Source organism: Neomonachus schauinslandi, chromosome 4, assembly GCF_002201575.2.
Source record: "Neomonachus schauinslandi chromosome 4, ASM220157v2, whole genome shotgun sequence".
In the NCBI taxonomy this organism is placed as follows: domain Eukaryota; kingdom Metazoa; phylum Chordata; class Mammalia; order Carnivora; family Phocidae; genus Neomonachus; species Neomonachus schauinslandi.
The window spans coordinates 35,910,465-35,922,515 of record NC_058406.1 but is presented as its reverse complement, the minus strand read 5'-3'; the positions used below and the strand labels follow the sequence as shown (position 1 = coordinate 35,922,515).

Below are 12,051 nucleotides of genomic sequence, written 5' to 3'. Positions count from 1 at the left end.
CCTCCTAATCGGCTTTCCCAGAAGGGAGAGGAGAATGAGAGATTGGAGGTGGAGGGGGGTGGCGCTCCAGTCCCCGAAGCTCTGTGGGAAAGAGGGGGGGAGGGGTAGGCCTAGCCTTACTGGCCCTAAAGGGGTCCATCCCCCACGACCTCTCAGAAGGTTCTCTGTCCCCTGGGCCCCTGAGGGACTCAAAGAACACTGAGGCCAATGCCTAAGAAAAGGAAGATTTGGGGGGAAGCTTCAGGGAACCCCCCCACTGCCTTTCTCATCTCACCCACGACTGCTGTCCCCACACCTGCTGCATGCCAGGCGCTCAGCTCCTCGGCCTCCTCCAAGGCTTTCTCCTCTTTACCTCATCTGAGCCTCCCAGGAAGCAGGCTGGACGTAGTTAACGATTCCCATTTAACAGAAGAGGATATGGAGGACCAGAGAGGGGCAGTTATTTGCCTTAGTAAACAGCAAGCTGAGAGTAGCTTGTCCCAACTCCATAATAGAATCTTCTTTTCTTCGTTGCATTTCCCTGAGGTCCCATCCTCAGAGTCACTCTGTGTGATCTCATGTAGTAACGAGGCTTCATCCGCCATGTCTCTGTTAACAACCACCAAGGTTAAGAGCGTGGATTCTGAGGTTAGCCAAGGTCACACCTTGGTTCACTTATGACTAGCTGCGTGGCCATGGGCAAGCATTGAACCTCTCTGTGCCTCAGTTTCCTCATCTATGAAATGGAGATATTAGTACCTACCACGTAGAGTTGTGTGAGGATTGGCGGACTGAATATTTGTAAAGTACCAGGCACAGGAAAAGTGCTATGTAGTATTTGTGAAATAAATTAAAGTCTAAGTCAGCAGTGCGAACAACTCTCCTCCTGAGCCCTGGTCCAGTACACTCCAACATCTTCCCTTGAATAAATAAATTAAAGGCTCCTCAACTGCCACAAACAAGGCCAGAATGGGCTCCGGCTCATTTGCTCACAGGCACCCCAGCCCAAGTGTCTCCATCTACCATGTGGCCAAACCAGAGAGACTCAGGAGTATCCTTGACCCTTCCCGTGCCTACCACGGTAGTTCTACTTCCTACATTTCTCATCAAGCTGACCCCTTCTCCCCTGCCTTCTCCTCCCAGTCCACATGGATGCACCCTCCTCTCAGCAGGACATGACAACCGCCTCCCCTCTGGTCTCCCAGCCTCCTCATGAACCACCATACTACGAAGAGATGGAGAGGGTGGGTTTACTAAAATGCAGTCTGATCACCCCACTCCCCTGCTGGAAATAACTTTTAATGTCCCCCACCGCCCTTGGGGTAGAGTCCAAGCTCCCAGCCTCTCTTTCCATTCTCAGCCCCTGACTACCCCCCACCACCCTCAAGCCCCACCCAGACAGTCCCCTTGCCCCTCCAGGTTCAGGGCCTCACCCAGCCAGCTCATTCCTGCCGCTCCGTATGTGCCCCGCCTCTCCCAGGACCCTCTTCTCTCTTGCCTCCTGGTGATCACTGGACCTAGGAAGCACAGCTCAGAAGTCTTTCTCCTAAGGGGCCTTCCTGGCCTCCCCAGGCTGAGCTAGGGACCTTTCTTCTGTACTCCCAGAGCTCTCCATTTTTTGAATCCCAAATCACCCTGTGTTGTAACTGTCTTGAGAGCATGTTTTCCTCCCTCGTGTCTATGTCCCCAGCCCCCAGCACAGGGACAGGCATAGGGCAGATGCTCGGTAAGTGTTGAGTAGATGAGGGATTCAAACTGCAGGATTCCCGGGGCACCTTCTACATCCGGGAACGTGTGTTCTGTGGGGCTGATGCATGGAGGAGGCATCCCAGTGGCTCAGGTCTGGGAGGAAGCAGTGGGAGATTTGGGGCAGACATTTGATCTGCCAGCCTCTCATAGGGAGGTGGGAAGGCAAGGTGAAGGGGGGTGCCCCCCACCGCCCTAATCCACAACCACACTGGGGAGAGAGGAATGCGTCTCCTGGGGTCGGCAGCGACCAGGGAAGTGGGGAGGTCAGAGCCCTCCCAGGGTCCCCGCGGCCTGAGGCACCTGCCCCCCGGAAGTGCGGCCGGCCGGCAGCTCGCTGCACACTATTAGGGCCTGCAGGGGTTCTACCAGGAAATCTCCAGAGGGGACTCTCACCACCCCCAAACCCCAGCCCTGAGACTGCACTCCTCCTTCTGGCTCAGGGGCCCTGTGCAGACACTCCAGAACCCCAGGGAAGGGCTGTGAAGGCTGAGTAGGGAAGCTGGCCTGTCATCTTTGCCACAGAAACGTGCGCGCGCGCACACACACACACACACACGCACACGCACGTGCACATGCACATGCAGACACTTAGGAATTCATGGCACAGGTTCTCCTACATACATATAGACTTATAGGCTATAATCACACACACACACCCTGCTCACCCTGAGCTGGAAGGACCTTCATAAATCTCTAATCCATCCTGCCACCCTGAGCAAAAATCCCTTCTTCATTCTCTGATTGTTCATCTCTGAGGACAAAGAGCTCACTCCCTCCAGAGGCCACCCATCCCACTGGAGAACAGCTCAGGCTTTAGGCCCAAATGTGCCTTCCTGTCATCCTCTTTTGGTCCTGGCTCACTTGTTTCCATGGATTCCCCTGCCTCTCTCCGCCCTACAGACTCATCGTCCCAGGCTACCCTGCACACCCCCAGCTGCCCCTGCGCCCACCACCTGCGCTGTGATCTAAGCAGCCCACAGAAGATGGGAGCCCCCCACCCCGGCTCCTCTGTTCCCCATGAACACTCCAAAGTGGCATAACAGCTACAGATGGAAAGGGCCACGGAGAGAGCCACGTGGCCAGCCTGCCTCCCCCGCTTCTCCCCCACCAGCCACAGCACTGGACAAGCAGTAAGTAGACCTTGAGACAGCTGCCCACTCAGCCCACTGCAGGCATCTCAGGGAACGAACCTGGACCAAGGGCTGTGCTGCTGGATTCTTTTATTAGCCAAGAAGGACAAAGAACAGGTCACAACATCACAGGAAATCAGACAGACGGACGGATCACAGGACAGAGCGTCATGCTGCACTATGCAGGAGACAGGGCAGGGAGGGGGAAATTTCAGTCTTGTTTTTTTCAACTAACAGAATAAATAAATATGGTACACAGTGTTTTTGCCACGGCCTGGCACAACCTCTAAGCACAAATGGTCACAAAACGGCTGGTGTGGAAAGCAGTCTGTCCAGCCCGCTATCTGCGGAGTCGGGGTGGGGGCCCAGGCCCCTGGACCATGCTCTGGGGGAGTGAAGAAGCAGGGAAACAGAGACCTCAGATAAGAGGGAGAGGTGAGGAAGGAGGCTTTCCTGGAAGGAACAGTCAGAGACAGAGGCTCGGGGTGAACCAGCAGGCCTGGGGAAGGCCTCCATCTCAGGTGCAAGGGGCCCACCGCAAGCCCATACCCTCGGGCTCCTGTAGGAGACACGCAGTACGCCCTCCTCTCGCTCTCTAGCCGCTTTCAGGAACTCAGGCTGGTCCCCTAAACTAGGTTGACATCCGCCCTGGGCGGGGGATCATGCACACTCTCCCTGCCTTCTCTGGGCTGGTACAATTGGCTCAATTGAATGAGGAAGTGTTGACAAAGATCTGAGGGAAGCTGGCTGAGCCTGAGGGGTCCTGGCTCCAGCCAGGAGAGAACATGGCTCCAGGGTGGACTTGCCCCTTAGGAGGTCAGGGGAGGCTTCCTGGAGGAGGTGGTGAGGTCCAGAGCTGTTGGATTCCAAGGCCCACTGACAGTCACCTGCATCCAGGGACTGTGAGAAGCATCCGTGCCCGTGCCCGGTCTAGATGAAACTGTTTTCATTTCAGAAACAGATCTTCCTGGAACTGATCCCAGAAGACAAACCAAAAATCCCTTATGTCTAGAGTCTCCACACCCCTTCAGTCCTCCTGCCTAAGTCTCTTTTCTTCTGATGCTCCTGTGGCTGTTGGATTCACCTTCCAAATCCCAGATCCCAGATCCAGGTTCAACTCATCCCCCCTTCCCCCACCTGCCTGTCTTGGTGCTTGCCCCATCAGGGTGAGGTCTTTAGCCTGGATTCAAGGCCCTCAGCCCCACCTCTCATGAAACCAGGGCCCCCTGCCCCACCGTCCACCTAGTCTCACTCCATTGCCTTGTTCAAATAGCTTTCCTGGCCCAGGCTACCATCCCCCTCACTTTTTTCCCATCCAAAGCCTTCTCCATTGGCCCCAGCTCAGATAGACACCCCTCCACACCAAGGATGATGGGCATCAACTACTCTGCAAACCAATCCTACCCGGCACCAATAGACAGCCCCCTGCCCCTCAGCACTGGGAGAGGAGACACACCTTAGGAATCTGTACCCTGGTTTCCAGATGTGGTTTCTCTAAGCAGTGGGTAGAGGGTTCAGTGGTGAGCCACAAAGCGTTGGGGATCATGACTCGGAATCTGTGCAAGCCACTCCCCTCCCCTTGCCCTGAACCCCTGACACTATGTGAAGGCACGGCGATGGGGCAACCACAGAGCCTGGCACTGTAGCTCAAGAAAATCAGGATCCGATCCAGATTTTCTCAACTAGAAGGGACCCATTCTATGTATTGGGAGACTGAGGTCCAGAGACTGGCCGTGCCCATGCAGAGGCTTGTACCTGCACCACTCACTGCTTCACAGCAAGGCAATGGTAATTTTCAACTCAACCATTGTACTTTCGAGAGGCTTTTTGTTGTTGTTATTGTTGTTGTTAGTTGAACTAAAAACTTCTGCCCTGCAAGGGCTGTGAGCACGGACATGCAGAATGTTATAGCTTGACAGGACATTACAGGCCATCTCATCCAGACCAGAAACAGGCCCACCGCTTGGGAGGGGAGGTTGCTGAGCTGGGTTCCTGGCCATGAACAGGAGGACACCTTTCCGTGTCAGCGACTAGCTGGCCAGAAGCCCTCACTGCAACAATTGGCCCCAGGACTCACGTCAGCGGAGGCGGAGACTGCGCGCTGTGGTGTGGTTTGCACTTACTGTGATCAGGAGTTAAAATTCCGCCTTCCTTCCTGGCTCAGACGCACCCCTGCGATGATGGACTCTAACTGCTGAACCTGGAGGCCAGGTGGTGGGAGAGGAGAACCTGCCCCTGTTCCCCTTGAGAGACCTCTCTCTGAGAGCAGCCCTCCCCGCTGCTGCCTCCCTCAGCCAGAGAAGTCTCACCAGAGAGTTCTAGAGCCCTGTGGTCAGTCCTGGCTGAACACCAGCAGCAGGCCTCTTCCTGGAGCTCTTAGGGGCAGGGATGCCACCCTTCTACTGCCTGCCTCAGCCTGACTCCTGCCTCCATTCCCCTCCTCCTCGAGCTTGGGAATGGGGCCTCAAGGCTGGGAAAAGAGAGAGAAGAGAACGTGACTCGTGACCACTTCTAAATGCCGGGCCTGAGGGAGGGTGGCGAAGGGGGCCAGCTCCAGGGGCAGCAGGGTCTCCAGCTGGGGCCTCCCAACCCCACTGGGGATGGAAAGGAACAGCAGTCTAGAGAGGGCCCGTGCAGGGAGGAGACGGGCAGGTAGGAAGAGGCAGGAGGCGAGGGACAGGAAGAAGCAAAATTACTAAGAGTAAAAAGTCACAAAGCCTGGGGATTGACAACACCACACAGCCAGGACCAAAGAAAGAAAGCAGGAGTGGGGAGAAGAGACGTGGGCCAAGGTCCAGAGCAGGAAAGCTGGAGGCTGGGGAGGGTGGGATAGGCAACCCGACAGAGGCAGGTCAGGGAAGGAGAGGGTGGAGAGAGAGGAGAGCCAGAGAGCGATGTGGAGGCCGGAGGTGGAGGCAAGGGCTGCAGGGGGCCTGGGGCAGGTAGGTGGGGGCCTGAAAATATAGCTTTAGATATTTATATTTATATCTCACATTCCACACATCGACTTACTAGGAGGCAGAGGGGAGGGAGGGCGGGCAGACAGGAGACCGGGCTGGGGTGAGGATCTGGCCATGAGGGCCTCACTCCCCTGCAGGAGGCGGCAGGCGCCCTAGCCTCGCCTCCCCCCACCCAATTTGGCCTCCACGGGATCCAAGCAGGGCCATGCAGAGGGTGTGCAAGTGTGGGCTTCACCTCGGGCGGGGACTTGGGGAGGGGGACAGGGAGCAGGACTCCAAGGCCCCGGGATCCCTGGGCTCATAGAGTTAACTCCTTGCAAGCCATCTGGGGATAACCCTGGGGCTGGGAGGGGGCACCCAAGACCCCTGGCTGGGTTGGAGGCCAGCAGTCAGTTGGGCAGCGTATCGAGTCCCAGAGAGGCCGCGTGCTGCTTGGCCCGAAGCCGCAGGTTCTCGATGCTCGTGGTTTTACTGTTCAGGGCAGCCGAGGCAGGTGCCAGGCCGGCCGGGGGCGCGGGCAGCAGTGGGGACCCCCACACGCCCTGATGGGCAGCAGCAGCTGCTGACAGGGACTGGTAGTAGGACTGGCAGTGCAGTGAGCCCAGGGGGGCCATGTTAACGCCCAGGTAGGGCACGGCGGCAGCAGCCGCAGCAGCAGCAGGGGCCGGGCCCCCGACTTCGAAGGATGAGTAATGCACGAGGTTGTTGGTGGCCGCCATGTGCTGGCGGAATTGCTCCTGCAGACGGAAGAGGCTCAGCGGGGAGGAGGAGTAAGAGCGGGAGGGGCCCAGGAGGCCGCCCCCGGGGGCTGCAGGAGCCAGGGCCAGGCTGCCTGGGGAATCTGCAAGCAGAGAAACCGAGAACCAAGGACTCAGCACAAGGACAATGGTCTGCCAGGGGGGTTCCCCAGACTTCCCACCCCCTCCGCACTGCAGACAAGACAGGTGTTGGCTGAAACCATATCCACTCATCTGAGCCAAGGCACCTGCTGAAGCATCCCTCAGGATCCTGGGAGGGAGGGACCCAGGCTTCCTGGGGTGGGGGGGCAGGAACACTGCCGAGGCCCCCATGTCTGACTTCTTGGGGATACTCCTTGTCTTTTCAAGAACTGTCACCTTCCCTTCCCCTCTCCTGTCTGCGGCTCCTCCCACCCACCAGCTCTCTGCCTGGGCTCAGGATTCGTGTCTGAGATAGGCCTCATGCCACAACTCCGTTCCTTCAAAAACATGGTTCTGAGTCTCTGCCGCGTGTGAGAAGCCCTGGTACCAATGTGGTATTCACCCAATAGGCACCGCTTTGTCTGTACTGGTTGTTAAATACCTTCATATTTCCATGATGGTTGATTAATAGCTTTTGCCCCGAGCTCCCCAAGTCCCCTCCCCTGCCACCAAATCCCTCCCCAGAACCCCCAAGACTTTCTGAGGATTCAGCAACTGAAGAGTGAAGAACCAGCACAGGCCTGCTAGGGCCAACTCCCCCAACGGGCCATGCCCTAGTGCCCTGTGTTAAAAGCTGATTCTCCCCGCTCCTCTGATCCACCTCATGTCCCCAGGCCCCTGTCCCACCGGATCTGGCTGTCCTCCCTGGGCTGGGCCCCTGCCCACCCACCCACCGCACCTGCCAAGCCTCACCTGCCTTGGGGCTGCCCCTCTTGCAGCCCAGCCCCTTGCTCTCAGCCCCAGGGCTCTTCTCAGCTTTGGGATCCCCGGCCCCTGCCCGGGGATCCTCCTCCCGGTCTGGCTGGTCCTCAGGGGCTGACTCACTGGCCGACTGCTCAGACAGGCTCAGGTGAAGCTCGGCAGGGGGGTCACCACTGGGCAGGCTTGGGGGCTGTTCAGTCTCCAGCTGGGTATCTGGGGTTGGGGCCTCTGTCTTGCCTTCCCCTTGGGAGCCCTCGGCCTCCTTCTGCTTCTGGAGCTGCTCTTTCTGCAGGCTGCGCTGCTTCTTCCGGAACTTGGCCCTGCGGTTCTTGAACCACACCTGCGGATGGGAGAGGAGCTGTAGGATGTGGCACTGGGTGCTCTGGGAGGGGAGGCGCACGATAGCATTGCTGCCCACACCTCCTAGGAAACACGCGCCCTCGATCACTTCCCAGACTCCCTGGCTAGCACCGCAGGCCTTCACGGAGAGAGCAGCTCCGCCTCACTCGGGGCCGAAAAGGCCTGCTCGGCGGCAGCAGGAAGCAGACTGATGGGCCGATGCCTATCTGCAGGGTCTCCTTCAGAGGAACGGGGCCCTACCTGCACCCGGGCCTCCGGCAGGTTGGTGCACATGGCCAGCCTCTCACGCATCACCACATCCGGGTAGTGGGTCTTCTGGAAGGTCTTTTCCAGGGCCTCAAGCTGCTGAGCGGTGAACGCCGTGCGGCTGCGGCGCTGTTTGCGGTGCTGGGAGCCATAGCGGGCCTCCAAGATGATGTCTTGAAATGTACAGCCGTTGGAGGGCAAGGAGAGGGGGCCCATTTAATTATGGGAAATGGGTTTTGAATCTTACTTCGCTCTGACCCCCCTGTGGACACCCGGGCCCTGGCAGAGCCGGGTCCTGACCCTTTCCCCTCGGAATTCACCCATCTTCTCTCCATATGGCTTGGGTTCCAGGATCTCCCCACAGCCACATTCGCCATAAGGACCACAGAGCTCTGACTCATCTCCATGAACCTCTGTCAGGAATATTGACAGGGTCCTCGTCTGGTTTGGCAGTGGGTGGGTAGGTAGGTGGACATTGCTCTAAGATCCTTAAAGTCCTAGGATGCTATGAGTATAATATTTTAAGACCACACGACACTAATAATCTGTACATCAGTGTCACAAAGGTTCTAATATCCCATGACCCTTAGATTCTGGGTACCGGCAGAATACTGGCCCCTGGCTATGTGGAGCCAGGCTGGCAGCTGGGATGTATCTGCAAGGTCTAGTTCGGGGAGGTCTGGCCGGTAGCCCTAATTCACTGGTACTTGATTCTATGTCGTCTGGGTATGACTCTCGTTATCCCAGTTGTTCTATGCGTCTCTGACGGCAGGACCTGAGGCTCCTGCTCTCATGTCTCCTCAACAGCAAACCTGGCTCTGGCAGGACCCTCAGAGCACAGGAAAGTTTTTGCATCTAGTCTTGCCCCTTTTGGCTGCTTCCTCAAAGGAGGACAAAAAGACTAAGTTCTAACCACCGCAGGTTTGGAGCGGAGACAGAGCTGGTGGACCCTGCTTCTACAGTCCTGCTCGCACGGTGGTAACATGAAGACAACTCAGGGGGCGCCTGGGTGGCTCAGTCAGTTAAGCGTCTGCCTTCAGCTCAGGTCATGATCTCAGGGTCCCGGGATCAAGCCCCATGTTGGGCTCCCAGCTCAACGGGGAGCCTGCTTCTCCTTCTGCCTGTGCCCCTACCCCTACTCATGCTCTCTCTCTCTCTCAAATAAATAAATAAATAAAATCTTTAAAAAGAAGAAGAAGAAAGAAAACAACTCAGGATAAAGGTCTGCCCAGGGCTGGTGTCTAGGATCCAGCCCTTCTGCTTCACTAGACTCCAGTGGATGGACAGTAACCTCTCTCCCCTGCCTCCCATCGCTGACAAATGGATCCTGGGCTGTCTACATTGAAGAGAACCCGAGCTGTGTCAGGCTCTGATAGGGCTGCCAGGGTCCTTCCCCTGTACTCCAGGGATTGGGGAGACATCCACAATGCCCTAAATGAGGAAGGACACAACTGGGTTTCCAGAAAGGCTCAGACTTTGGGTTGCTCTTTCAGCTTCAAGAGGGAGCCCTGAACCTCTCACAAATTGGCACTAATCCCAGCCTGGACTGAGCTCATGCTGGTTACCTGGGGACTGGGGACCCCTCAGTCAGCTGAACCCTGGTTGAGGGAGCAAGAGTTCAGCATCCTGCTACCGGCTCCAGGGACCAAAAGGTGGGTGATCACAGGGGAGGCCAGGCGGTCTGTCCCGTTCCCATCAGCAGAACTTTCTGCCAGAAGGTGAGGCCTCCAAACAAAGGCCCACCTGGAGCTCATGTCCCTCCTTCTTAAGAACTGGAGAATTGGGGTAGAGTGCTAACTATTCCAGGTCTTCTGCCCCCACCAGCGGAGGGGAGCCCCCATCCCCAATGCCTCTCTGGGTCTAGCACACAGTGAGAAGCCGGTGTCTCCACCAGGTTGGACATAGGGAATTCACTGCCAACCAGGGAAGCAGCCAGTCAGGACAGGACTGTACCCACATCCCACACTGGAGACTCATGTCCCACGCTGATCTAGAGAAGGTAACCAGGGGCTCCGTTTTATCCACTGAGCCCTGCCCCAAGGCCTGGCAGGGTCTCGAGGAGTGGGAATGGCCGCCTCACCCTCCCTTCCAGGCCCGCACCTCTTCCCCAGCAGGGTCCTCACATCTCATCCCTTTTCTGTGCCTTTGCTCATGCACTCCCCTCACCAACGGCCTGGCTCCAGCCCCACGGCCTGTGGCCTGCAGGAAGTCCCCTCTGACTACACCAGCTGCCGCTGCTCTGAGCTGCCCCACCAAACAACCCTCACCGCACTCCTGCCATGTTCTCCTAGGTGCCTAGGAGCACCGGACCCCCCGGGTGCTCTCAAGCCCTCTGAGTACTGCCTGGCACAGGGCTAGGCCCACGTGGGCTCACCAGCTGCTCAGGGTTTGACCTGGGACAGGAGAGAGTGCACGGCACCCCCTCCCAGGAATCATGCCCCTAGCCTAGGCTGTCAAGTCCTTCTCACGCCCAGTGAGAGGCTGCAGGGCAGGGGGCAACGTTCCGTTGAAGGTGGAGGGAGACACAAGCCTGCAGCTCCCTTGTGGCCACTTACCTCAGGACTTGAGTAATAATGACTTCTTTGCACATCCCAGTCTCTGCCGAATACTTTGCGTACTTTACCTCAAATAACTTCCCAGCCAGCCTATCGTCCCCTCTTTATAAGGGGAGACCCAGGCTCAGAGAGGAGAGGTGAATGGGCAGATCTGCAGTGACCACAGATCCGGGACTTCAAAGCTCTATTTTTAGCCATCACATCATGTTCAGTGCCCCCAGCCCCACCCCCACCTAGATTTAACCTCTCTGAGCCTCAGTCTCCTGGTCCATAAAATGGAGGTCATAACCTCTCTTCCTCGGCCTTGAATACTGTGATGCACACGGAAAGCCTCACAGAGCCCCTGGCACATCATCGGCATTCAAAACACGGGAGCTGTTATTCTTTATGTGCCTTCCTGCGCCTGAAGGATCCTCCCTGGGCACTCCAGCCCTCTTCCGGCTACTTCCCAGCTACAATCCTCGAGCCTGCTCCCTTACCCTCCTACCTCAGCCTTCATCTGTGAGATGGGCTAACGCGTCCCCCCACCACCATAGGGCTGTTAAAGGAATCTGAGGGCTTGGGGCGGCTCCAGTGCCCAGCACAGCGCCGGCTAACAAGGAGTGCTCTGGATGGTCATACATAGATTTTGAATCGACACCTCTCTATGTTGCTGAGTGACCTGGGACTTCCAGAGCCTCCCAGAGTAAACTTTTCCAGTGCTCTCTCCCTCCTACTGGGGACTCCCAGAGCCTTCCCACCCAGACCTCTCCTCCACCCCCAGCCCCCACCGTTCTGTCCCCAGGGTCCCATCCCCACGGCCCTTACCAGCCAGGCGCTCGGCCAGGGTAAGTGCATGCACCGAGGGCCGGTAGTCCGGGGCATGCTGGGCCTGCTGGGCCGCCTGCTGGTGCAGGTTGTACATGGCACTGAGAGAGTTCATGGCGTGCAGCGAGTAGCCGTTCACCCCGTAGTGCTGCATCCCGGCATGCGCCTGCAGACGGGGAAGGAGGAGAGGGGGACGGGAAACAGGGGATTGCACTCTACCCTGGGGAAGACACCACCCCCAGCCCAGACCTGGGACGCCCGCCTCAGCCCCCAGGGCTCCTGCCCCTCCATCGGAAAGCACCCCGTGCTCTGGGCTCTGGAGTCAGACTGCATGGGCCGGAATCTTAACTGTGCCACGCAGGAGCTTTGTGACTTTAGGCAAGTCACTTCACTTCTCTGACCCTCAGTTTCTCCCCTTCGAAATGGGGCTAATCATAGAACTTATCACATGGGTTTGTTGCAAGAACTAAGAGAAGCATTTACCATAGGGCCTGGCACATAGCATGTGCTAAAAAATGTCAGTCATTGTGATTTATCAGCCCCGTTGCTGCTTTCCGAAGCCATGTCTCCACTTAGTCACCCAGGCGCTGTCTTATTTGTACCTTCATTGATTCACTCACACACT

The 12,051-nt window shown here is 57.4% G+C and overlaps 1 protein-coding gene across 1 annotated transcript; it reads right to left on the bottom strand.

Moving 5' to 3' along the window:
- Positions 1-6,207: 6,207 nt before the first annotated feature.
- On the bottom strand, positions 6,208-11,589 carry DMBX1 (diencephalon/mesencephalon homeobox 1). Its single transcript, XM_021683873.1, has 4 exons — positions 11,427-11,589; positions 8,059-8,237; positions 7,450-7,798; positions 6,208-6,659 (listed from the first exon to the last, which is right to left on the bottom strand). The coding sequence occupies exons 1-4, from the start codon at positions 11,578-11,580 to the stop codon at positions 6,208-6,210; spliced, it is 1,134 nt and encodes a 377-aa protein (XP_021539548.1). The 5' UTR covers positions 11,581-11,589.
- Between the last annotated feature and the right edge of the window lie 462 nt (positions 11,590-12,051).

What these genes read in the sequence shown, in the direction of transcription:
- DMBX1 (XM_021683873.1), bottom strand. Translation starts at nt 11,580, where the DNA reads ATGCAGCACTACGGGGTGAACGGCTACTCGCTGCACGCCATGAACTCT. An exon ending in TGCCGGAGGCCCGGGTGCAG is followed by an intron (nt 7,799 to 8,058) that starts GTAGGGCCCCGT and finishes TCCCATCCGCAG; the next exon opens with GTGTGGTTCAAGAACCGCAG. An exon ending in GAGGGGCAGCCCCAAGGCAG is followed by an intron (nt 6,660 to 7,449) that starts GTGAGGCTTGGC and finishes CTCTGCTTGCAG; the next exon opens with ATTCCCCAGGCAGCCTGGCC.